General features: G+C 46.2%; 1 protein-coding gene across 1 annotated transcript in view; it reads right to left on the bottom strand.

Annotated features, from left to right (window-relative positions):
• Positions 1–25243, bottom strand: part of FAM227A (family with sequence similarity 227 member A) — a 70671-nt gene that overhangs the window by 18875 nt on the left and 26553 nt on the right. The window contains exons 10-13 of the mRNA XM_045875987.2: positions 22582–22686; positions 20411–20490; positions 10971–11058; positions 5849–5943 (exon numbers count right to left, since the gene is read on the bottom strand). Of these exons, the coding sequence (XP_045731943.1) occupies positions 5849–5943; positions 10971–11058; positions 20411–20490; positions 22582–22686 (368 nt within the window). The remainder of the gene's footprint in view (positions 1–5848; positions 5944–10970; positions 11059–20410; positions 20491–22581; positions 22687–25243) is intronic.

Here is a 25243-nt window from a genome sequence, read left to right as displayed (position 1 = left end):
CCCAGGTTCCTGGGATCAAGCCCCACATCAGGCTCCCTGCTCAGTGGGAGGCCTGCTTCTCCCTCTCCCACTCCCCCTGCTTGTGTTCCTTCTCTCCCTCTCTGTCAAGTAAATAAGTAGAATCTTAAAAAAAAAAAAAAAAGCAAAAAAGCAAACAAACAGAAAAACCTGTTTCATTGTTTTTTTCTTTTATTATTATGTTATGTTAATCACCATACTGTTTCATTATTTTTAATAGCAGCAGCATCCATATTATGGACATTTCACAATTTATTTTTTTATCTATGGAAATTTAAGTTTTCCTCATTTTTTTTCTAGTCCAGGTTAATGTAATGGATGGCCATGTATGAACCTTTCTACAGGATAAATTATCTGAAATGGAATTGCTAGGGGCGCCTGGGTGGCTCAGTTGTTAAGCGTCTGCCTTCGGCTCAGGTCATGATCCCAGAGTCCTGGGATCGAGCCCCACATCGGGCTCCCTGCTCAGCGGAAAGCCTGCTCCTCCCTCTCCCACTCCCCCTGCTTGTGTTCCCTCTCTCGCTGTCTCTCTCTCTGTCAAATAAATAAAATCTTAAAAAAAAAAAAAAAAAAAAGAAATGGAATTGCTAGGTCATAGGTATATACATTTAAATTTTAATGGGACACTCTAAACTCATGATAAAACATCTAAAAATGCTAGTTAATATTTTTAAAATCCTTTTCTTATTTTAAAAGGATTTTATTTATTTATTTATTTGACAGAGAGAGAGAGAGAGAGCGCAAGCACAAGTAGGCAGAGCGCAAGCAGAGGGAGAGGGAGAAGCAGATTCCCTGCTGAGCAGAGACTGATGCATTTGATTTTTTTTTTTTAAGATTTTATTTATTTATTTGACAGAGACACACACAGCGAGAGAGGGAACACAAGCAGGGGGAGTGGGAGAGGGAGAAGCGACACCCTGCCAAGCAGAGAGCCCAATGTGGGGCTCAATCCCAGGACCCTGGGATCATGACCAGAGCCAAAGACAGACACCCAACCGACTGAACCACACAGGCGCCCCTTAAAATCCTTTTCAATGAATGGAGGAGCTTGCAAGAAAGTAAGGAAAATCCTTTGAGGTCTAGGGAAGTGAGGGAGCCCTGAAGTTGGATGTCTGGGTTGAGAACAACTTCAAAGGGAGGTAGAAATGAGAGTCATTTCCTTGTTCTTGGTGTTAAGCCAAAGGCTCTACTGTTCATTGTTCTGCAGGTTTTTTTATACTAATGTCTCTATCCAGTTACTGAGGCCTGCTTCCATTCCTCCTGTAGTGGGATGTAAAAAAATTGTCTTTGCTGGTACCAGAATTTACCACGGGGAGGGTGATGTAGAAAATGTTGGGGTTCGGAGCCTACAGCCAAGAAAGAATTCTTGGGACATCTTTGGTGCAAAAAGGTGGTTTTATGAAAGCAGGGGGACGGGACCTGTGATCAGGAAAAGGTGTACTGGAGTCATGAGGAGTGGCCCATTATAGACTTTCAAGTTGGGAGGGGGTTACGGATAGTGTAAGTCTCTAAGGAATTTTGGAAGCAAGGTTTCCAGGACCTTAAGGGGCTAGCTGTTGTTAGGAAAAGGCCATTTATTACTGTCTAGTAAAACCCTAGTCATGAGACCCTTCAGACAGTGGGCCATATGCTTGGAGGATGATTGCTAACATCTATCTTGGGAGGTTTAGAGATAAAGGAAGTTTCCAAAGGAATTTTTTTTTTTTAAAGATTTTATTTATTTATTTGAGAGAGAGAGAGAGAACACCTGAGAGGGGATAGGGTCAGAGGACGAAGCAGACTCCCCGCCGAGCAGGAAGCCCGATGCGGGACTTGATCCAGGGACTCCAGGATCATGACCTGAGCTGAAGGCAGACGCTCAACGCACTGAGTCACCCAGGCGCCCCTCCAAAGGAATTTTTATATGTTAAAGTAGACTCACAGGATCCTAAGATTGCCTCTGCCCTTAGCAAAGTGTCGACATCGAGGTAGCTGAGCTCCCAGAGGAAGATCACTCTGCCTGTCTCAAGGATTGGTCAGTGGACTGTAAGCAGTAAGGAAATTTAATTTTGTTCTTTTGCCTTTGTTTCCCACATCAAGGGGACTGTCCTTGCTCAGAAACACACAGCAATTAGCTACTTGGTGAGAAGCTTAGAGCCAAAGGCAGAGTGAGGGTTATGCTGCTCTGCATCAGAAATAAGCAGGAGCTGGAGATGGGAGAAACAGGAAAGAGGAAAGAGGAGAGGGCTGGGGATAGGGTCTAACAGGTGGAGCAACTATAGGGTTTGTAAGAAGGGTAACTCACATGACTGTTCTAAGCACCCCCATAATAGGGTCCCCCTTCTTCCCACCTCTTTAAACCTAGTAATAATACCTTCTATCCATATAACACACACACACACACACACAGGGTGTGTGTGGGTGGTTTTGCAAAAATGAAGGGAAGAGTTGAGTTCCATATTTGGGCTGCTGTGGTATGTGCAGAGCACATCTGGGACAGAAGAGGAGCTCGGTGCCAGGAAAAACATAAACCCCAGAGTTCACAGACACGTGGGGAGAGGACTGGGCTTCAAACATATCATATAACAATTACTTGAGCCAATCTTTAGCTAAATTCAAAGGAGCAGAGTGACCCCCTGGTGACATCTGGTTATGTGAGTAAAGATTTGCATTGTGAATAGGTGATAATATAAAAATACTGCGGGGCGCCTGGGTGGCTCAGATGGTTAAGCATCTGCCTTCGGCTCAGGTCATGATCCCAGGGTCTTGGGATCGAGTCCCGCATCAGGCTCCCTGCTAGGCGCGGAGCCTGCTTCTCCCTGTGCCTTTGCCTCTCTCTCTCTCTGTCTCTCTGACTCTCATGAATAAATAAATAAAACATTTAAAAAATATATAAATATAAAAATACTGCGGAAAAAGTTGGGAGAATTAGAGTGGTAAAGATCTTTCTTAGTAAGAAATGAAATCGAGGGCGCCTGGGTGGCTCAGTTGGTTAAGCGACTGCCTTCGGCTCAGGTCACGATCCTGGAGTCCCGGGATCGAGTCCCGCATCGGGCTCCCTGCTCAGCGGGGAGTCTGCTTCTCCTTCTGACCCTCCCCCCTCTCATGCTCTCTCTCTCTATCTCATTCTCTCTTTCAATAAATAAATAAAATCTTTAAAAAAAAAAAATGAAATCGAGAAGACATAAGAGAGAAGACCAATCAATGTGGCTGTAAAAAAAATTACAATTTTCTCACAGAAAATACCATAAAGTAAAACGATTAAATAGTAAACGTTTTTGCCAAACATATGACTAAGAATGGAGCTTCTACAAATGAATAATGAGCAAAAGCCTAAAAACCTTAACCTCAGAAGTAGAAATATTTCTACTTAGAAAAAAACTAAAAACAAAAGACTAAGGCATTTCACAGAAATATAAGTTCCAAAGTATTATATATATAGAAAAATGGGAGGGTGGCTCAGTTGATTAAATGGCGCCTTCAGCTCAGGTCGTGATCTCAGGGTCCTGGGATTGAGCCCCGCAGGCTCCCTGCCCTACCTCCCCCGCTTGTGCTCTCTCTCTCAAATAAATAAAATCTTTAAAAAAAATAGACTTAACGGGGCGCCTGGGTGGCTCAGATGGTTAAGCATCTGTCTTCGGCTCAGGTCATGATCCCGGGGTCCTGGATCAAGTCCCGCATCGGGCTCCCTACTAGGTGGGGAGCCTGCTTCTCCCTCTGCCTCTGCCTCTCTCTCTCTCTCTCTGACTCTCATGAATAAATAAATAAAACATTAAAAAAAAAATAGACTTAACTTCACTCATAATTAAAGCATTAATGTTGAAACAATAAAAAGTACCACTTCCCCCTCATGAGAACAGCAACAAGTAATTTGATAATGCATGACATTGGCAAAGGTACATGGAAGGTCTCTTATATGCTGCTGGTAGGAATATAAATTGGCACGACTTCACTGGAGAGCAATTTAAGATGTATTTTGATTTAGCAATTCTGCTTCCTACATGTGTATTTTTAGGAGTACAAATGTTTCCTACATGTGTATTTGTACATGTGAGCCTAGGAATGTTTCCTACATTTTTTTTTTTTAAGATTTTATTTATTTATTTGACAGAGAGAGACACAGCAAGAAAGGGAGCACAAGCAGGGGGAGTGGGAGAGGGAGAAGCAGGCTTCCTGCTTGAGCAGAGAGCCCGATGTGGGGCTCAATTCCAGGACCCTGGGATCACGACCCGAGCTGAAGTCAGACACTTAATGACTGAGCCACCCAGGCGCCCCCCCTACATGTGTATTTGTACATGTGAGCCAAGAAACACATAAAAACTAAGATGTTCAAGGCAGCAGTATTTATAACAGCAAAGACTGGAAGAACCCACGTGTCTACTGATAGGAAAATGGTTAAGGAACTATGGAACACAGGTGTAAATGTGAAAACAGACTATGATGGACCTCCAGGTGTTCTCATACAGAACATTATGTAAGATACACTGAAGTCAGTATGGAGTCCGATTTAGAGCTTAGGATCTAGAGTCAGACTGCTCAAGCTAAAATCCTGGCCCTACTGTGACAACTCAACAACAAAAATAAGAACAACTCAATCTAAAAATGGGCAATAGATTGGAATAAACATTTCTCCAAGGAAGATACACAACTGCCAATAAACACATGAAAAGATGCTCAATATCACTAGTCATTAGGGAAACGGAAGTCAAAACCACAATGAGATACTTCTTTTTTTTTTTTAAGATTTTATTAATTTATTTGACAGAGACACAGCGAGAGAGGGAACACAAGCAGGGGGAGTGGGAGAGGGAGAAGCAGGCTTCCCTCCGAGCAGGAAGCCCGATGCGGGGCTCGATCCCAGGACCCTGGGACCATGACCTGAGCCAGGGGCAGACACTTAACAACTGAGCCACCCAGGTGCCCTTATTTTCCCCATTTTATAGAATAAAGTCAGAAAAGTTAAACAACCCGCTTAAGTAACACAGTTGATGAGATGCAGCACTGAGATTTGAACCCATGTCTGTCTGTCTTTTTTATCATGTCCTGCTACTTCTCAAAATTTCATTCCTAAATACTGAGGGGAAATAGGCAGCGGTAAAATATGGAGAAATGAGGAAGGTTCAAGAACTCCGAAGGTGCCATTGATGTAAACGACCATCTGAAGAGTTTTGTGTGGAAGTGTTAGAGGAGGGGAGGAGAAGAGGAAAGAACACACGTTAATCCAGGGCCTTTCAAGTTCTGAGGACTTTGCTAATGGCAAAGCTCACAGATGAAAAGCTCAGGCTCAGAGTCAGACAGATCTGCATGCAAGACTTGGCTTTATCTATTTACTTGCTTTGTGAATTTGGACAATGCTCTGAGCATCACTTCCCTCACTAATAAACTAAAGAAGAGCAGGAGTAATTATCACAGAGAACCGTGAAAGTAAAAAAATATACGTACAGGTTTAGTTTAATATCTGACATGTAGTAAGTGTTCATTACATGAACTACCTCAGGTAAACCTCACACCATGACCTAGCAATTGTCATCCCCATTTTCTAGAGTAGAAAACTGAGGCTCAGTGCTCTCTTTCCATTATGCCAAAGCTCCTGAATTCCAAGCAGTTAACTTAAATCCCTGGAGAAATCCAGATGAAACGCCCACTCAACTAAATGGTACCTACCTCACCCAGGAATTACCCTTGGGAGATTTCCTGACTGTATCACCCTAGTTTATAATCAGAAATACCCCAGTTCTTACCCTGACATCTTCATGGTGCTGGCTTTTCTCACCAGATCTCCTAGCCCCTCTTAGATCTCCTAGCCCCTCTTAAATCACCTCTACTATTAAATTTCCAATCATGTGCTCACCTGCTTGGGAAGCATATTCTCAAGTTCTCTTGCTTCTGATATCCTCTTGACTAGTTTTGCAGCTTTCCTCAAGACCAGAGTCTGACCATGATGCTCTGTCAATGCAATGTTAACAAGAAGAGGATCATTAGAGCTTTTCAGCTGTGATGAGAAAGTATGTATTGCAGAAGATGTGGTATATATATGTACAATGGAATACTACTCAGCCATCAAAAAAATGAAATCTTGCCATTTGCAACGACATGAATGGAACTAGAGGGTATTGTGCTAAGCGAAATAAGTCAGAGAAAGACAATTATATGATCTCACTGATATGTGGGATTTAAGAAACAAAGGGAGGATCATAGGGGAAGAGAGGAAAAAATAAAAAAGAAGAAATCAGAGAGGGAGACAAACCATAAAAGACTCTTTTTTTTTTTTTAAAGATTTTATTTATTTGACAGAGAGAGACACAGCCAGAGAGGGAACACAAGCAGGGGGAGTGGTAGAGGGAGAAGCAGGCTTCCCGCGGAGCAGAGAGCCTGATGTGGGGCTCTATCCCAGGACCCTGGGATCATGACCCGAGCCGAAGGCAGACGCTTAATGACTAAGCCACCCAGGCGCCCCAAACCATAAGAGACTCTTAATATAGGAAACAAACTGAGGGTTGCTGGAGGAGAAAGGGGTGGGGGGGATGTGGTAATTGGGTGATGGACATTAAGGAGGGCACATGATGTAATGAGCACTGGGTATTATATAAGACTGATGTATCACTGACCTCTACCTCTGAAACTAATATTATATGTTAATTAATTGAATTTTAACTTAAAAAATTAAAAAAAAAGAAATTATCCAATTTGTGTTGTATTTTCAGATACCACATGTGTGGTTCTTCCACACCAATTCTCCAATTCTCTGATATAAACTGGGTCTCCAACAATTCAACCGAGTTCCAAATCTACCCAGAGTTAGTCTCAGATCCGACAAGTTAAAGAACTCAGTCTGACAAAATTGTCTCCACTTCAGGTACCAGTCTCAAATGGGATGCCCAGTTACCCACATTTCTATCCAGTCTATTACAAATTTCAGGGTTCATATGACCCACTCTCAAGTTTGATAATTCACTAGGATGACTCACAGAACTCAGGAAAGTACTATATTTACTATTACAGATTTATTATAAAAAATGCAGCTCAGAGGGATGCCTGGGTAGCTCAGTTGGTTAAGCATCTGCCTTTGGCTCAGGTCATGATCCTGGTGGGGTCCTGGGATTGAGCCCCCACGTCAGGCTCCCTGCGGAGCCTGCTTCTCCCTCACCCTCTGCCACTCCCCCTGCTTGTGCTCTTTCTCTCTCTCAAATAAATAAATAAATAAAATCTTTTTTTTAAAAAGGCAGCTCAGAAAGATGGAAGAGATACATAGGACAAGGTATGGGTGTGGAAGCTCTATACTCTCTTCAGCATACCACATTCCCAGCACACTGATGTGCCCAGCAACCTGGAAATTCACCAAACATTGTTCAAGAGTTTTTATAACTCAATCTCCAGTCCTTCTCTTTTCCCTGGAGGTTGGAGAGGGTGGGGCTGAAAGTTCCCATCCTCTACTCATGTTTGGTCTTTCTGGTAATGAGAGGCCATCCTGAAGCCCACTGGAGCCCCAAACTGAGTCATTTTATTAGCATATACTCAGGTGTGGTTGAAAAGATGTTCATTACGAATAACAAAAGACACTCCCATCACTTGGGAAACTCTAAGGGTTTTAGGAACTCTGCATCAGGATCTGGGGATAAAGACCAAATCTGTATTTTTATTATACCACACATTCTGAACAATGTAGAGACAAAAGACTGGAAAAAATGAACAGGGCCTCAGGGACCTATGGGACAATATCAACAGGTGTAACATCTGTGTCATCAAAGTCCCATAAAGGAAGGACGAAGAGTATGGTGCAAAAAAAATTATTCCAAGAAATAATGTCTGAAAACTTCCAAATTTGGCAAAAGACAGAAACTTACAGGTTCAAGAAGCTCTACAAACCCCAAACAAGTTAAATAGAAAGAAACCCACGTCCATACACATTGTAATCAACCAGCTGAAAGACCAAGACAAAGTATCTTGAGGGCAGCCAGAGAAAAATGCATTACACAAAAGAAGGACTATGTAAATGCCTGGATCTTCACATCAGACCCTTAAGGCCAGATGGCTGTGGAACATTTTAAAGGGCTGAAAGAAAAGAACTGCCGACCCAGAATATCCAGAAAAAACACCCTTCAAGAATGAAGGTGAAGGGAAACCTGGGTGGCTCAGTCGGTTAAGCGTCTGCCTTCAGCTCAGGTCATGATCCCAGGGTCCTGGGATGGAGATACGCATGGGGCAGGGAGCTTGCTTCTCCCTCTGCTTGTGCTCACTCTCTCTCTGACAAATAAATAAATTTAAAAAAATAATAAAACCTTAAAAAAAAAAAAGAATGATGGTGAAATAAAGACATTCTCAGGGCGCCTGGGTGGCTCAGTTGGTTAAGCGACTGCCTTCGGCTCAGGTCATGATCCTGGAGTCCCGGGATCGAGTCCCGCATCGGGCTCCCTGCTCGGCAGGGAGTCTGCTTCTCCCTCTGACCCTCCTCCCTCTCATGCTCTCTGTCTCTCATTCTCTCTCTCTCAAATAAAAATAAATCTTAAAAAAAAAAAAAAAGACATTCTCAGATGAAAGAAAACAAAGGGGATTCACTGCCAACAGGCCTATTGTAAGCGCTTTTGTTTTTTGGGTTTTTTTTTCACATAGAAGGAAAATGGTCCCAAAGGAAAACTTGGAACTTCAAGAATAATGAAAAAAATGCATGCCTGGCTGACTCAGTTGGTAGAGCATGTGACTCCTGATCTCAGGGTTATGAGTTTGAGCCCCACATTGGGGGTCGAGATTACTTAAAAATAAAAATCTTAAGAAAAAAAAAAGAATGGGAAAAAAATAGAAATTATAAATATTTAGTTACATAAATATATAATATACATAGTAAATATATAATATATATAGTATGTGTGTATATATATATATATATATGTGGTTATATACGGTACATATAATAGACTATTTTTCTCCTCTTACATGGTTAAAACCGTGTATGATGATCACTTTGGAGGATAGTTTGACAGTTCCTCAAAATGTCATCATATGACCTGGCAATTGCACCCCTTGGTTCACATATACCCAAGAGAAATGAAAACATATGGCACACAAAATCTTGCACATGGATGCCCACAGCAGCATTCTTCATAATAGCTACAAAGTGGAAACAATCTGAACTGAATAAAAATTAAAAGACCATATCCAAAACATTTGTGAAACGCCTCAGTGTGCAGAGAGAAAGCTATAGCATTAACTGCTCATGTTAGAAAAAAGGTCTCGTTTTCATTCAGTTCAAAATATTTTCTAAGTCTCTTTGATACTTCCTCTTTGACTCATGGGTCTTCATGAATTGATTATATAATTGGCCTTTGTCGTTTTTTTGTTTTTTTAAGTAGGCTCCACATCCAGCATGGAGGCCAATGTGGGGCTTGAACTCACAGCCCTGAGATCAAGAGCTGAGCTCAGATTGAGAGTTGGATGCTTAACTGACTGAGCCACCCAGGTGCCCCTCCTTATAACTTCCTTAATAGCATTTTCTTTTTTTCTAGCTTACATTATTATAAGAACACAGCATACAATACATGTAACATACAAAATATGTGTTAATCAACTGTGTATGTGGTTGGTGAGGCTTCTAGTCAACAGTAAGCTATTAGTGGTTAAGTTTTGCAGGGAGTCAAAAGTTATACATGGATTTTTGACTGAGTGGTAGGATCAGCATCCCTAACCCCTGTGTTGTTCAAGAGTCAACTGCATGTTTATGTTTTGCAAGGTCTCCTACAAATATACCTCTATTTGGAATCTGGCTATATCTCTCTGGTGGTTCCCAAGTTGTTGTTGTTTTAATAACAGTTTGATTGAAATATAATTCACATACTCTGAGCCTTCATTTCTCCATCAAGAAAATGGATTGTTTAATTTTTTGGAATAATGATGACATGTATGCAATTGTCTAGAATGATTTAAGAGTTCCTGTTCTTTGTTTTCTTAAGTTCTGTATTTGCCTATTTGGCGTTCAGTAGTTACAGGGCAAAACTAATGACCAGAGTTGTTCACGTCTCCCCTGTGACCCAGAGCCCATGCTCTGAGCCACCCACTTCTCTAACTCTCCCACACCAAGACAGTTTTCCCCCTGCCCTAAATCACCCCGAGGCCAGGTGCCGGACAACTAGGGACAGCCCCTATGCCCCAGAGACCACCAGAATCATTCAAACTAGCTAACCCTAACCTGTTTACCCTTACATGCCTAATCTTTTGTAAAGAAATCCTGGTAAAGGCCATGGCCTATGCCTTCCCCTTGCTCCGTTCTGCCTCCTGACGGACCCTGGTGCTTCCTCCCATGGCCCTGCATGACACACTGGGCCTCTGTTTCTAGGAGAACTGTGAGTAGCAAACCTTTATTTCAAAGGCATTGGCCTCTCTGTGTAGTCACTCAGTCTCCTTCATAAATTAACACCTAGACAGAAATCAACTCCTACCTCAATAAATGCTGGTTTCTGATGGGGCTGCGGGGGGGTGGGGTGGAGCAGGCCATAATCATGTCTTAGCTTTTTTCTTCCATTGCTAACAATCTCTCTTCCCCACAGATATTAGCACTGTGCTGAACTCATCATCATCAAAGTGGAACTTAATCAGTGCTTGTTGAGCTGAAAAATAATTCTTTTTTTTTTTAAGATTTTATTTATTTACCTATTCATAAGAGACAGAGAGCGCAGCAGGCAGAGGGAGAGGGAGAAGAAGGCTCCCCACAGAGCAGGGAGCCCCAATGTGGGACTCGATCCCAGGACTCTGGGATCAGGACCTGAGCCGAAGGCAGATGCTCAACTGACTGAGCCACCCAGGCGCCTCCTGAAAAATAATTCTGTCCTCTCCTCAATTATTACTTGGTGCCAAGGCCCAGGCTAGAACTACAGGGGTAAACTAGGGTGGCAAATTATGTTTGAACAAACCCAATCAACTAGCGCTTGAGAGATCATAATGAAGTCAAATGCCTACATGTCCCTTTTAGGTAGTTAATGTACCTTTTGGGGCATTCTGTGTTTGTGATCTATCTGCTGAATTCTTCTTGGCCGAAGAGTCTTTCTCAGTGGTTGAATTTATACCAGGAGACTACAGGGGAGGAAAAAAAAAAGAATAAATTTAGTAAAAGTGGTTGTGAGAGGAACACGAAGAGCGTACATGACATTCCCTAGACATTTCTCATTGTTCTTAGAGACAGAACATGCGGGGGGAGACCGTTCAGTACAGCCTGAGCACTCAGCCCTCCAACCCAGGAGCATGGCCAAGAGGTGGCAGATGTGGAAAATGCAGGTGCTGGGGATGGAGCAGGCCAGGGTGCCAGTCCCAGTCGTGTCCCTCAAAAGAGCTGCTAATCTTGGACAAGTCCCTGAACCTCTTGGTGGTCTTGGTTTCCTCCTAGGTCCTTAGGAGGATTAAGTCAGCACGTGCATGCAAATCGCATGCGTGGCAGCTCATGGAAAGTGTTCTGTGAGCATCACTGCCATTGTTCACACACTCACTCACCGAACCCCCCTCAGGGGACATCTCCCTGAGCAGCTACCTCGGTGTCTGCCAGTGGGCACACCCTGGAACCTAGGCCCTAACCAGAGGAGCTCCCAGTGGAGCTGCGGGAGAGAGCAGGAAATAGACAGTTACGCTAAGGGGTGGAAAGTCTCACCTATTTCTTAGGGAGGTAATGTAAGTTGGGGTGAGTGACAGCGACTCAGAATGACAGTGGTTCAAATTAGGTAGAAATTTCCCTCCCACATAATAGTTTGAAGTTGGGCACTCTAGGGCTAATACGGTATTTCTGCTGTGATAAATCCTTAGGGACTCTGACTTCTTCCAGCTCGTGATTACAACATTCTTAAAACAGGAGCCTTGTTCTTAGGGTCCAAGATGGCAGCTAGAGTTCTCAGATATTGGGGGACAACTACTAGTCTGCCACAAGCTGTGAAAGCAGAGTAGTATCGGAAGCCAGGGTGGGGAACGCCTGATTCTGTCTGGGGGAGAGCTGGAGGGCTTCCAAGGAGAGAAGACACTTCTGTTCTGTCTTTAAGGATGAGGAGGAGTTGAGCAATGTTGAACAGATGGCCCACCACACAGCAGACAAGCAGTCCACCAGCCGCAACAACTACTTCGCTTTTATATAAATACAATATTGGAATGGGAAGCGCAATGAAAGGACTTCTCGTGTCCCGTGCAGCTGGCTGTCCAACAGCTACTGATTTTTATAGCGTAGAAATGGGTCCTGGGATGTGTTAGAGAGAAAACGCTCCCGGCTCAATGAAGCATCACAGCTCCTTGTTAACCGGCCTCACAGAGATCTGTAGTCCAGCAGAGAATAAATGCACTTCACTAGACTCCAATCCTGGGCGTAAGTCCTGGGCGGTGTAGAAGGAGCTCAGACTGACCAGGTCCGGATGTCAGCTGAGGTCAGCTGTGTGGCCTGGGTTACGTTGTTCACCTCTTAAGTCTATTGCTTCCTTTGTCAAATAAAGATAATTTCAACACCTGCCTTGCAAGGGTGTTGGAAGGCCTAGAGAGGACACATCCCCATTTAGTCTCTTGGGTTGTGACCAGTGACCACGTCCAAGCTGTGAGGCAAGGCGACTATCGTGCGGGTGGGGGGTAAGCTAAGACTGCTCTGGGATCCCCTCCCCACCATGGCCCAGAAGAGATGGAACCCTTCTGCCCCACGTGCTCACCCTGCTGCTCAGATTTCCCATGCTGAGGGTTCAGCTGTGATGGGACAGGATGGCCAGGGAGGCCAGGGAGCCTAGGGAGCCTTTTTTGAGCCAATGTGGGATGCAATCTGGGGCTGCCCAGAAGTGTCTGGAAGGGCATTGGGCTTTGCAGATCTGGTATTAGCAGGTACGGGCATTAGCTAGAGGAGTTGGGGTCATTACTGTTAATGACCGTTACTGTACCCATGCTCTGGAACTTGGGAAATCTCTGGTTAAAATGAGTAGATATTCCAATAGGACCCAACTGAACAATCTCGAGCATTTCCTGTCCTTGGACTGAATCTGCAAGAATGAGTATCATTTGTGATGTTCATTTTGCAGGTAAGAACAGAGAGGCTCAGTTTTGATGAAAGCTGTGCGGTTGAGAGGTGGCATCACCTGGAGGGATCTTTAGATCTTCCAGAACCAAGCTAATGTGTTTTCTTGCCTTTACCTATGACTCCATGGTGGTTTTTCACTCCTAGATCCCATATTGTGTCACAGATATGGACAGCTTGGGTAGGACTTGTTCTTTCTTTAACCCAGACCTCTCCTCCAAAGCCTAGTCCTGTAGATGGAACTACCTAGGTGACATCTGCCTCCATACTTCTCACAGGTATATTAAAGGTAACAAGTTCAAAGCTGAACTCTTGGTATCTTTCCCCTACCGCAAAAGGTTCCACTCTTCCTCTGAATAAATGGTACCATTCAGATGCTTAAGCCACACAGCAGGCAAGCCTCCTTGGCTCCTTCCTTCCTTTCCCTACCCCCTTCCCCATTCCCAAAGCCAGTCGGTTAGCACCTGCTGAAAGATCTGGCTCCAAGACACACTTCAGGTCTCCACCTCCCACCACCTGCTGTCACTTTCTCTTCCTGAGACAACCACAAAAGCCTCCTAACTGGTCGTCTGTCCCCTTCTGTTACATTCTCCATATTCAGAAGACAGTGGGCTCTTGTAAAAATATAAATCAGAGGGTGTCATCTCCCTGTTTTAATGGATTCCCGCAGCCCTTAAATTATATCTATATTCCTTACTGTGACCCTCCCAACTGTACAGGACCTGGCCCTTGCTACTTCCCCAGCCTTGACTCCTGCCCCTCTGTCCCACATGGGCTGGGTGACAGTATCATTGGCCTTCTCTCTGTTCCTTGAATATCTCATTTTTTTGTTTTTGTTTTTTTGCCTCAGGGCCTTTGCACACACTGTTCCCTTTTTCTGGAAGGTTCTTCCATTCACTCTTTTAATGGCTGACTCCTCAGCCTTTGGTTCTCAGCCCAAATGGCTCTTTCTGGTGGTGTTATCTGTCACATGTGTACCCTTCCTTCTCCATATACACAAGACCCATGCCCCAATGTGAAAGACTTAAGCTGCTCCCCCCAGCTTCTTTTGTGGCTGGGATGCAGACATTTCACCTATAGTCTACCCTTTAGATGCGCTGCACCTGCCCAACACTTCGAAGTGTAAATGACCAACATGATGAGGCAGCGCCACGCAGACTCCAGTTTCAGGAAGACTGCTGACAGGAAAGCAAAGCGGACCTCCCAGTCCCCAGGAACGCAGGTCAGGGCACAGCCGTGTCCCTTTGCAGAGGTGGGATGGCCTGGGCATTGTTCTTGGTGGCATGGCCTCTGAAACTAACAAGCCGGCCCTCCCTGAGGAGTGGTGCACCACTCTTCCCTGAATACGTTTCTTCCTGGAGCAGATTCCATCGTTTGCAGGTAAGAATTTTGATGATGATTCATATATATATATATACACACACACACACATTTTAAAGATTTTATTTATGTGAGAGAGAGAGAGAGCACAAGAATGGGAGGGGCAGAGGGAGGGGGAGACGCAGACTCCCCACTGAGCAGGGAGCCCGATGCAGGGCTCGATCCCAGGACCCTGAGGTGGTGACCTGAGCCAAAGGCAGTCGCTCAACTGACTGAGCCACCCAGGCACCCCAGATTCCTCCTTATAAAGACCTTTGATATCTTCTCTACTATTTGTTAAATGAATGAATGACCCCGCCTTTAAAAGATAGGAGCCCTTACTTACAGCTGAGCCTCAAAGCAGAAGCAGATATCCCAATAGATGCTTTTTCATTCCCACTGGGGCAAACCCCTTACACTAGGGAAGAGAAGGGCAGACCACAGACTTAAAGCCACTTAACTGCGGACTCTTTCAGACAGATTGTTGCCATTGAAAAACATATTTTGAACACAGACAGCTATTTCTGTGAGCAAATGGGAAAGTGTGTCTGCTAAAAACAAGGGAGAGGCTCTGTCCTCACCATGGAATTCCATCAGTCCATCCTGGTTCACCCAGTAAGACTTCAGCTGCTTTCACTGTTGGAAAGCATTTGATTATTTCTATTTCTGGGGCAGAAAATGGAATCTTTAGCTGGGTTTCTGAAATAACTGTCAGGAGATTTTATGTATTTCGGTACAAAGAAAATACATTTTGTTTTACACAGTGACAGGCAGTGCAGAAACATTAAATAATGTGATCTTGGCCTCCGAGGGACCGCTATTCGTCTACAAGGGCTGCTTGTCTCCACTTCTTGGGGACGGACACTTGCAGAGAGAGCACCATTATTTGCTAAGCGCGGGACCAAGACGTCACACAGATGGCCCCGTTCCTAGGAGCTGGAGAGAGAAGAGTGAGAAAAGGGGCCCTGGCCTCCTGGAGTTGACATTCTACTAGAGGGAGCCAGACAGTGAACAATCCTAAGTCCCTGGGGAAGAGAGCAGCCCCTGAGAAGCGCCATGCAGAGCATTAAAGCAGCCCCGTGATGAGAGAGTAGCTGGGCGGTCAGGACCGGCTTCACTGGGATGAGGTCACTCCAAGGGAGTGAAAGGATGCGAGGAGTCTGGGCAGAGAGGTGGCAGCCGGATTCTGCAGGGCAGTCCGTGGCAGGCTAAGGAGGCTGGACTGGCTACCAAGTGCACTGGAGAAGCCGCCGGAGGTTTTAAGCAGAGAAGAGTCTCATCTGGTGTACGTGTGTGACAAGGTCACTCTGGGCTGGGGCCAAGGGTAAAAGGGAGGAGCCCAGGCGGAGGCCGCAGCCCTCACACTGGTTGCTGGAAATCAGCAACCTCCTCCCCCCTAGCCATGCCGATGATCAGGAAGAAGGCTAGCTGACGACAAAGCACAAGCTGACACCCTGCAAACCAACGCCCCCAACTCCTGGGCGGGACATGTGTGACATTCCTCCAGGAAACTTCCAACTATCTAAAGGTTAATGCCTTGCTGGAGGGGAAAACAACCTTAATTTGACAATGGCAAAGCCTCCAGTATCTGGTAGGTCCTTGTTAGCATATGAAAGTTCTTTTGAAAACCTCCCTTAATCCTTCCCTCCCCCAACCCCATAGTATACAACCGATTGCTCCTCATAACCCCAGAGCAGCTCTTTCTGCCCCCGGGTCCTGTCCCCGTGCTTTAATAAAACCACCTTTTTGTACCAAAGACGTCTCAAGAATTCTTTCTTGGCCGGAGGCTCCGCACCCCACCCCACCTCACCTCACCAATATTCCAAAACGTCATCATTGAGATAGCCCCCTGGTGAGGCCCAGGGGGCAGTTGGATACACGAGGGTGGGGAGGGCGATCTGGGCGTTACTGGCATATGGGTGGCATTTAAAGTCAGAGTGATGAGGGAGCAGAAGGCTCAATGAAGACAAAGCACAAGGTGACACCCTGCAACCTCCCCCCAACCCCCACTCCTGGGTGAGACAGGTGTAACATTCTTCCAGGACGCTCCCAACTATCTTTTTTTTTTTTTTTTTTAAGATTTTATTTATTTATTTGAGAGAGAGAGAATGAGAGAGAGCACATGAGAGGGGGGAGGGCCAGAGGGAGAAGCAGACTCTCCGCCGAGCAGGGAGCCCGATGCGGGGCTCGATCCAGGGACTCCAGGATCATGACCTGAGCCGAAGGCAGTCGCTTAACCAACTGAGCCACCCAGGCGCCCGACGCTCCCAACTATCTTAATGTTAATGCCTTGCTAGGAGGTATAAACATCCTTAACTTGACAATGGCAAGGCCTCCATTATCCTGTAGGTCCTCTTTAGCATATGAAAGTAATTTTGAGACCTCCCTTTTCCTTACTTCCCCACTTCCCCCAACTCCCCAGTATATAACCAGCCACTCAAGACCCCCCAGGGCAGCAGCTCTTCCTGTCCACGGGTCCTGTCCCTGTGCTTTAATAAAACCACCATTTTGCACCAAAGATGTCTCAAGAATTTTCTTGGTCATCGGCTCCGAACCTCACCCCACCAAACCTCACCTATATTCCAGAACCACAAAAGAGGACCAGATGAGACCACTCAGGAAGAGTATGTAGGTAGAGGGGAAGGGGCCAGGACAAACTGCCTGACGGAAGGAAGGCACTCGCAAAACTCTGGCAACATAGAAGCCAAGAGAAAAAAGCCTCTCAAGAAGGTGGGAGCAGCCAACCAACAGACGTGGACTAGAGTGTGAGCAGACTAGGGTTGGGGCCCCGGAAGCAGGAGCAACTGCTTGGCTGCACTGAAGGCAGGATCCGTGGGTGCGGATGAGGCTTTGGGAAGGGTGGCAGGAAATGGGGGTGCAGAGGCAAAGTTTTGAGGTGCCAGAGCAGGACTGTTCCACGATGGCACAACCCAACAGCAGAAGACGATGCTAGACGGCCCGGGGGGGTGGGGGGGGGTTTGTGCCCGCCGCAGGGGGCGAGGTCCAGATCCAAGTGCGGCAGGGCCCCTCCTCCGTAGGCACAGGGGGCTGGCGGACCGTGAGGGTACAGATGGGGGCAATCGCCTCGGGGTAGGAAGGTGAGGGCTTTCCAGCTGGCTGCTGCTAGCGGAGGGCCAGTGGGAAAGCCTGCTCGCCGTGCGAGACTTCTGGAAAGGGAGCCCAAGTGACATAAGGGTTGGGGGGAGGGGAGCCCGGACGTGCGGAGGGCCCAGCTGGGACGTGTGGCCGCGGATTGACAGGGAGCCCGGCCACCCCGGTGCGTGTGCTGCAGTCTTCAGCAGCTCAGGGAGAAGGCCCTCCTGCAGCTGTACTCCTCTCACACCTGTAGAAAGCAAGTCCTGGGGAGCTTAAGGAGCTTGTCGGAGGCCGCGGGGCTGCGGTCTGAACCCGGGAGAGTGTACTGTGTGCACGGAGGTTTCTGGGATGTGTCCCGCATATCTGCAGGCAGGCTAAGGCGGGTTTGCGAGACCCGTGCTGGACGAGTGACCGTGGGAGCCTGATTCGTTGACATTAGCTGACCTCCAGGTCACAACGGGCCCTCCTGGTTTGGATGCCAAGAGCTATCCATTTTGCCTTGCATCGCCTCCAGCTCCAGGCTGGGCTGGGCCCCTGGAATGGAATCCGGAGGGGAGGTGAGCACATCTAACCCAGGCTCCCTGAAGACGGAAAGCCATGATAACATAGAAATGCAGCTCTCCAAACTGCAGGTAGGCAACAACATTTAACTTCAGACTCCCGTCATGTGTCCTATAGTCATTTGCCCTATAAATACGGCCCTTACGGGGATGGTCAGTTGGAAGTCTTCGCCTGAAGGGAGGATGCTCCACCAGGCCTCTCTATGGGGACTCCAGCCGGGGCTGTCTCCACCGCAGGCAGCCGGTGAGAGGCTGGATGTTATAAGTACCCGATTTGATTGAACTTTGTCTTATTCTCCTTTACTGCTTACTATTGTCCTCACCTATGCATGGATTTCCCTTTTCTTTCTGTTTCCATTAGATTTTTATAATATCAGTAAAGTGTTTTTTTCCCCTTTGAAACTGAAGAGGACGGGGTATGCCATGAATCTTTTCTTCAGAACAGACAGCAGGGTTTTAACCAGAGACCTTCAACCTCTGTGGGGCCACAGAGACTTTCCAAGGAATACTGGGATGGTCAGTTGGAAGAACATCCATTTCCAGATCCCAAGTGTCCTCACATCCTGTTTTCTTGAAAGTGGTCATCCTGCAGCCTTTATCCCACTTTACAAAAGAAAGGCACAACCTTCACCCATTCCAAACACCAGGTGAACGTTTCAGGGTGGAAACACCCCCAACTCTGCACCAAACAAAGGGGAAAGGCTGGTCTGACAATGAATCAAGCCTCATAGGCTACTTAATAAGGACGAAACAGGGTATTAGAAATGAGGACGGCGGTCTACAGCTTAAAGGTTAGTGGGAGAGACCACCATGATCAGTGAATGACCCAGTAATTCCCTAGCTCGGAAGGAGAGGGCTCTGAGTGGGTAGAACAAGAATGTGGACCTGGGTGGAGACTGCGGACCCTGAGGGCTTCAGCTGAGACAGAAGGATGAATGCTGCTACTTCTGCAAAGAGCCAGAGGGTAAATGTTTTCAGCTTTGCAGGCCGTAAAGTCTGCATCACAACTACTCAACTCTACAAAGATAGTCAAAGGTGGTAGTCAACGAGTGACCTCGGCTGGGTGCCAGTGACGTATTACTTATAAAAAACGGGCAGCAGAAGTCCTCATTCATGGTTTTCCCAGGCATTTATTTTTTTTCCAGCTGTCTGGAAAAAGTATGCCTTGCTGGTGAGTGTTTGGCAGGTTTCATGTTACCAATGGGAGGAGATGCTGACCATGTGGGTGGCAGTGGGGGGAGGGAGCTTACTTGGGACCAGAGGGATGGTAGGTACAGAGGCCAAGGTGAAGTTTGGGAGGTATTTTTCATTTGGGCTGAGGGAGGGTGTTTGGAATAGGGGAGTAGGCTGGGGCCCGGGGGTGACATTATAACATAATTAGATCTGCATTTTGAAAAGATTGCAGGGGTTCTGGGGAGCCTGAGGGAGCCAGGAGCCTACTGCAAGGTGAAGGGGCTCAAACTGGACTGTAGGGAGGGGAGGGGAGAGGTGAAGTGGGGTGTTGTTGGAGGTACCTAGGAGGAACATCACAGGGCAAGGCAGAGAGGGGCAAGCTGGTGTGAGAGTGATGTGAGAAACAAAGGCAGAAGAAAAATTAAATTTCCTGACTACCTACAGCCCACTGACTTGAAGCAGGCAGTTGACCTTCCTCCATGTTAATACTTTGCGAAGGGCAAAAGGCAATCTTAGCCCGACCCCCAGGATCCTATGAGTCTACTTTAACATACAAAAATTTCTTTGGAAACTTCCTTTATCTCTACTCCTCCAAGATACATGTTGGCAATCATCCCCTCAAGCATAACACCCACTGATACACTTCTGAAGGGCCTCGTGACTAAGGTTTTACTAGACAGTAAAATGACCTTTTCCCAACAATAGCTAGCCCTCTCAAGGTCCTGGAAACCTTGCTTCCAAAATTCCTTAGAGACTTATGCTATCCCTAACCCTCCCAACTTGAAAGTATATCATGGGCCACTCCTCACCACCCCTCTTTCTGCCCATGGGCCCTGTCCCTGTGCCTTTTTGCACCAAAGACGTCTCAAGAATTCTTTCACAAGAAAGCCGGCGGCTTTGAACCCTAACATCATTCCTGCTTCAGATATGACAGCCAGGTGTGGGTTTATGATGAAGTGATAGGGAGGAAACGCTATGAAAACACTTTGGAGCTGAGCCTACACTGAGAAACTGCTTCCATCCCCTCTACCCCCCAATCACTGCATTTCTGTGGTGACCCTTTGGTGCTCTGCTCATGCCCGCAGATCTAGAGGACCACCAGGACCCCTCCCAAGATGATGGACAGGGAGTGCAGAGATGTGGAACCAACTAGAAGTCATTGAAGCTTCTGGGGATGCAAGGGGGTCTGGGTCTGTGCCCCTCTACTCACCTTAGGGCGGGGAACTTTCTTGTTCTGGCGAGGCCCCTGGGAGATACATCTCTTAGAAGTGAACAAAGAAAACTCTCTTTCTAGGGAAGAGAAAAATGGGCTTCAGTCCCTTCTTGTCCGGAGGTGACGCTGCAGACCAGGAGTTCTGACACAGCCCCCTCCCTGGAGGCAACAGCAACAGTAGGACAATGGACCTCAGGCAAACCAGAGCCCCTCTGTCATTCCCTCTGCTGAGTGACCTTGGGCAGGTCACCTAACCTCTCTGATCCTGTTAAAGGTTTGAATACTAAACTACCTTGCAGGGCTGCTGAACCAATTAAAGTAAATAATGTATGCAGAGGACAGTATACAGGGCAAGCACTCAACCCATATGAAAAAAAAAGTACTGGCTTCAAAAGAAAAACAAAAAACTCAAAACCCTGAAACGTCAAAATGAATAAATGTTGGATTAAACACTTAAAGTAACAATCTATCAGCCTCAGGGAGTGTCATTAAAGTTGAAGACAGTTTACAGGTTCTAGTTTTTTTCCCTTTGAAACTTCTGTGTGTACATGGTGATTGCTGGGAGAGCAAACGTATTGAGTGGGTCAGTGAACGTAAATGCTTAGAAAAGCAGCAATGAAAGTGCCTGGCTCTGAGGAAGTATTGCTATGAGCATATCCACCCAATAAGTACAATCATGCTCTTCTCTGAGGACTGCCTTCCCTGTGCCCTGGGCCAGTGCTTTGCAAACTGGACGGCGCTCATAGATCAGGGGGTGGTCAGCCCATCCAGAGATGCTGACGCTGCTCGTTCTAGGCAGCATGTGGGAGGCTCTGCCAGCGCCCCTCCAGGGTCAGTACGCTCACCATGGTGTGGACCGTACCGCCTCTCGGGAGGCCCCCCCCATCCTGCTGAGTGGCCTCACTTTCCCTAAGGGAGGTAGACTGAGGGGGGAGACCCCTGTCACTGGCCAGAGAGGCCACCAGCTAACAAGAGTAGGTTGATTAGCCCGTCTGAGCAAAATCCTGGCCCCCAACTGTGCCGGGAATCCCTGGGCACAGGAACCTCTCTGCATCTTATCCTGCTATAAGATCAGGGTAACAGCCTCGCTCATAAGGTTTGGGTGGGGAGGACACAAAAGAACCCAAACTGTGGCTAGTGCAAAGAATGGGAGTCAGTGTGCAATAGCATTGTTTTTATTGCTAACCAGGGTAGAGCTTTGTGCTCAGACTCATTCTTCACAGCATGGGCTGTTTTCAGCACATTTAAGAAAAAAATAATTTTCTCACTTCTGTCTTCCACTTCCAAAGGGTCCTGGGTTGTTAAAGGACTTCATTAGTGAATGTTGTCTGCCTCCTGGGTCCTATTGACCTCTTAAAGATGGGGTTTTGCTGCATCCCTGGGGTGCCCCCATGAAAAGGGTAGACATCACCTCCTGGAGGAAACATCTGCCTAACCCAGCATTGTGTCTCTCTGGCTTTGCAGTCCTGAGTTTGATCCGGGCTTGGTCACCCACGGGCTGGTTACCCATTACAGTCCTCTCCCGGCTGCCATGAGGAATGCCTCTGGGTCTTATCACACTCTGTTCCCTCCACCTGGAACAGTAGTTCTTCCCTTCACGTGCCTAAAATACACATCCTTCAAATCTCAGCTTACGTGCCACTTACTGACCCTCTCAGGGCTGGACTGAGGACCTCCCGCCACGCCCCCTCAGTCTGTATGCCCCACCACCGCACCTAATCCACGGGAGCGTGGCTGCCTGGTGCACAGAGCCCTTTACATGTCTGTTGCCGAAATAAGAAAGTAGGCCTTGGGCAACTTGCTTCTCTGAACTCTACTCTCCTTATCTGTGAAATGGATTTAGTGTGTCTTTGAGCTGGTTGTTGTGAGGATTAAATAAAAGGATAAAGAGGCCAGCATGGAGCCTGGCCCAGAGCAGATACCTAGTTTCTGGCATCCATGGGTATAATATCAGGTTCCACCCCTGCATCCCAGCAATTATGTTGCGCTGACTCTTAACTATAATTTCTAAGCAATAGCATTTCAGTCATTTTGGTGGCTAGTGTGGGGGAGCGTGAGAGGGAACCTGGCCTGAGTATTTCAATACCAAGGCTCTGCCCTGTCCCAACTGGATGGCGGCTGGGTGTGGCAGGGGCGCAGGGGTGCCAAGTGCACAAGGGGTAGCTTACTCTTTAACGGTCTTCTCTGCAAAATTAATTTTTCTCTGCGGAATCTCTCTGGATCCAGTTCTGAATAGTCCCAGCTGTTATAGCTCTGTAGGCAAGGGTAGATACCTAACAGAGAGTGAAGAGTGATCATGAAAACTTCCATAAAAGAGAAAGGAGGCAGAAAACAGAAGACAGAGCCCCGCCCCCTGCCCCCCCTGCTGGTCCTGGGGCGGGGGGAGCTTCTAGCATTCGCCTCACCCTACGGTGGCCCTGTGGCCTTGACAGAGCCACTTCCCCTGTGGGAGGCTCTGGTGCCTTCCTCTGCAGAAGAGATGGTGAGGTTCGCCCTGCCCCCCAACAGCATGCGTCTGACGACTGGATCACACCAGGGCACCTGACCCTGTGCTGTACAGATATGAAGGCATTGTAATCATTCCTTTCCCTGCTTATCTCCTCTGCTGTCGCTGAATTGTGAGCTCCCTGAGCGCAGGACCTGGATCATACTCACTTTTGCACCTCGGGGGCTTAGCACTGGACCCAGCACGTGATAAACAGGAGCTTAGTAAGTATTTGCTCAACATATTATCACACTTAGCACCAGAAACTGGCTCTCCCTAAATATTTGATGGTGATGTTAATGGGGCTAATGCTTTTCTTGTAAAGCAAACCATGCGTTTCAGAATCTTGGCTTCTTGGAACCTGAATCCTCAGACGTTAGAAGGACTCCACTGTCTCCCTCAGTTCTTTGGTTTAGAAAGGAAAAGACCAAGGATTACTTGAGAAATTTTGAACTCTTATGCAAAGATGCTGTCTCCATTGGACAAAGTAAGTGGACAGAAAGTTTAGGGAAGGAGGTTCAGCCTTGGACAAAAAGGGGAATAGGAAGGAGGAACAGAAAGAAAAGTGTCAGAGAATGAGAGGCAGGATGGCATAGTGGTCAAAGACCTAATTTTGCAGTGGGACAGCCTGGATCTGAATGCCTGCTCTCCCATTTGTTTGCTGCTGGACCTCTTTGATTCTGCATATGTTAAGAGGATTAAATGGGTGTGCCAAAAAGACTTAGCAGGCCCAGGCTGCTATCCTTGGAAAATCTTGCTTTCGAGGTTGGCCTTTGGCCAGCATCTGCAAGTTGGCTGGTAAACATTTCCTTACACTGATACCGCTTTCCCTAATACCTAGAAGTGGATACATTCCTAGAAGTGTACAAACTATCAAGACCGAATCATGAAGACATATAAAATCTGAACAGACCAATAATGAGTTAGGGGGTTGAATCAGTGATCAAAAACCTCCTAAACGAAGAACAGCTCAGGACCAGATGGCTTCACAGGCAAATTCTACCAAATATTTAAAGAATGAACTCCAATCTTTCTCAAACTCTTTCAAAACATTGAAGAGGAGGGAACACTTCCAAACTCATGAGGCCAGCTTTACCCTGATACCAAAGCCAGATAAGGGCACTACAAGAAAAGAGAACTACAGGCCAATATCCCCGGTGAATACAGACATAAAAATTCTCAGGAAAATACTAGCGAACTAAATTCAAGAGCACATTAGGAGGATCACACACCATGATCAAGTGGGATGGACCCCTGGGATGCAAAGATGGGTGAACATCCACAAATCAATGTGATACACCATATTAATAAAAGGAAAGATAAAAATCACATGCTCATCTCAGTAGATGTAGGAAAAGCATTTGACACAATTCAACATCCTTTCATGGTAAAAACTCTCAACAAAGTGAGTACAAAGGGAACACACTTCAATGTAATAAGGGCCACACATAACAAGCCCACAGCTAATATCATACTCAATGATGAAAAAAGTTTTTCTTCTAAGACCGGGAATGAGACAAGAATATCCACTCTAACCACTCTCACCACCCAGAATAATTAGACAGAAAATAAATAAATAAATAAGAGAGAGGGGGAGAGAAAGGAAAAAGAGAAAGAAAGAAAAAAAATGGCATCCAAATCAGAATGGAAGAAGTAAATTTGTCTCCATTTGCTGATGACATGATCTTGTATACAGAAAAACCTAGAGTCCACCAAAAAAACTGTTAGAATTAATAAACAATATCAGTAAATTGTCAGGATACAAAATCAACATATGAAAGTCAGTTGGGTTTCTATACACTGACAAAGAACTATATGAAAAAAAATAAAGAAAACAACCCACTCACAATAACATTGAAAACAATAAAATACTTGGGAATAAATTTAACCAAGGAAGTGGAAAATCTATACATTGAAAACTATAAGACACTGATGAAAGAAACTGAGGAAGACACAAATCAATGGAAAGATATGCTGTGTAATGGATCAAAAGAATTAATATTGTGAAAATATCCATATTACCCAAAGCCATCTATAGATTCAATGCAATCTCTATCAAAATAAAAAAAAAAAAAGGAAAGGGGCGCCTGGGTGGCTCAGTCAGTTAAGCGGCTGCCTTTGGCTCAGGTCATGATCCCGGCGTCCTAGGATCAAGCCCCGCGTCGGGCTCCCTGCTCAGTGGAGAGTCTGCTTCTCCCTCTCTCTCTGCCTACTTGTGCTCTCTATCTCTCTGTCAAATAAATAAATAAAATCTTAAAAAAAAAAAAAGGAAAAATTCCAATGGTATTTTTCACAGAAGTAGAGAAAACCATCTTAAAATTTGTGTGGGTCCACAAAAGACCCTG

This window comes from Mirounga angustirostris, unplaced genomic scaffold, assembly GCF_029215605.1.
Source record: "Mirounga angustirostris isolate CCGP_5_RB_7025 unplaced genomic scaffold, mMirAng1.0.hap1 SCAF_5, whole genome shotgun sequence".
In the NCBI taxonomy this organism is placed as follows: Eukaryota; Metazoa; Chordata; class Mammalia; order Carnivora; family Phocidae; genus Mirounga; species Mirounga angustirostris.
The sequence above is the reverse complement of the archived record's forward strand: the minus strand, read 5'-3'. Positions and strand labels throughout refer to the sequence as shown.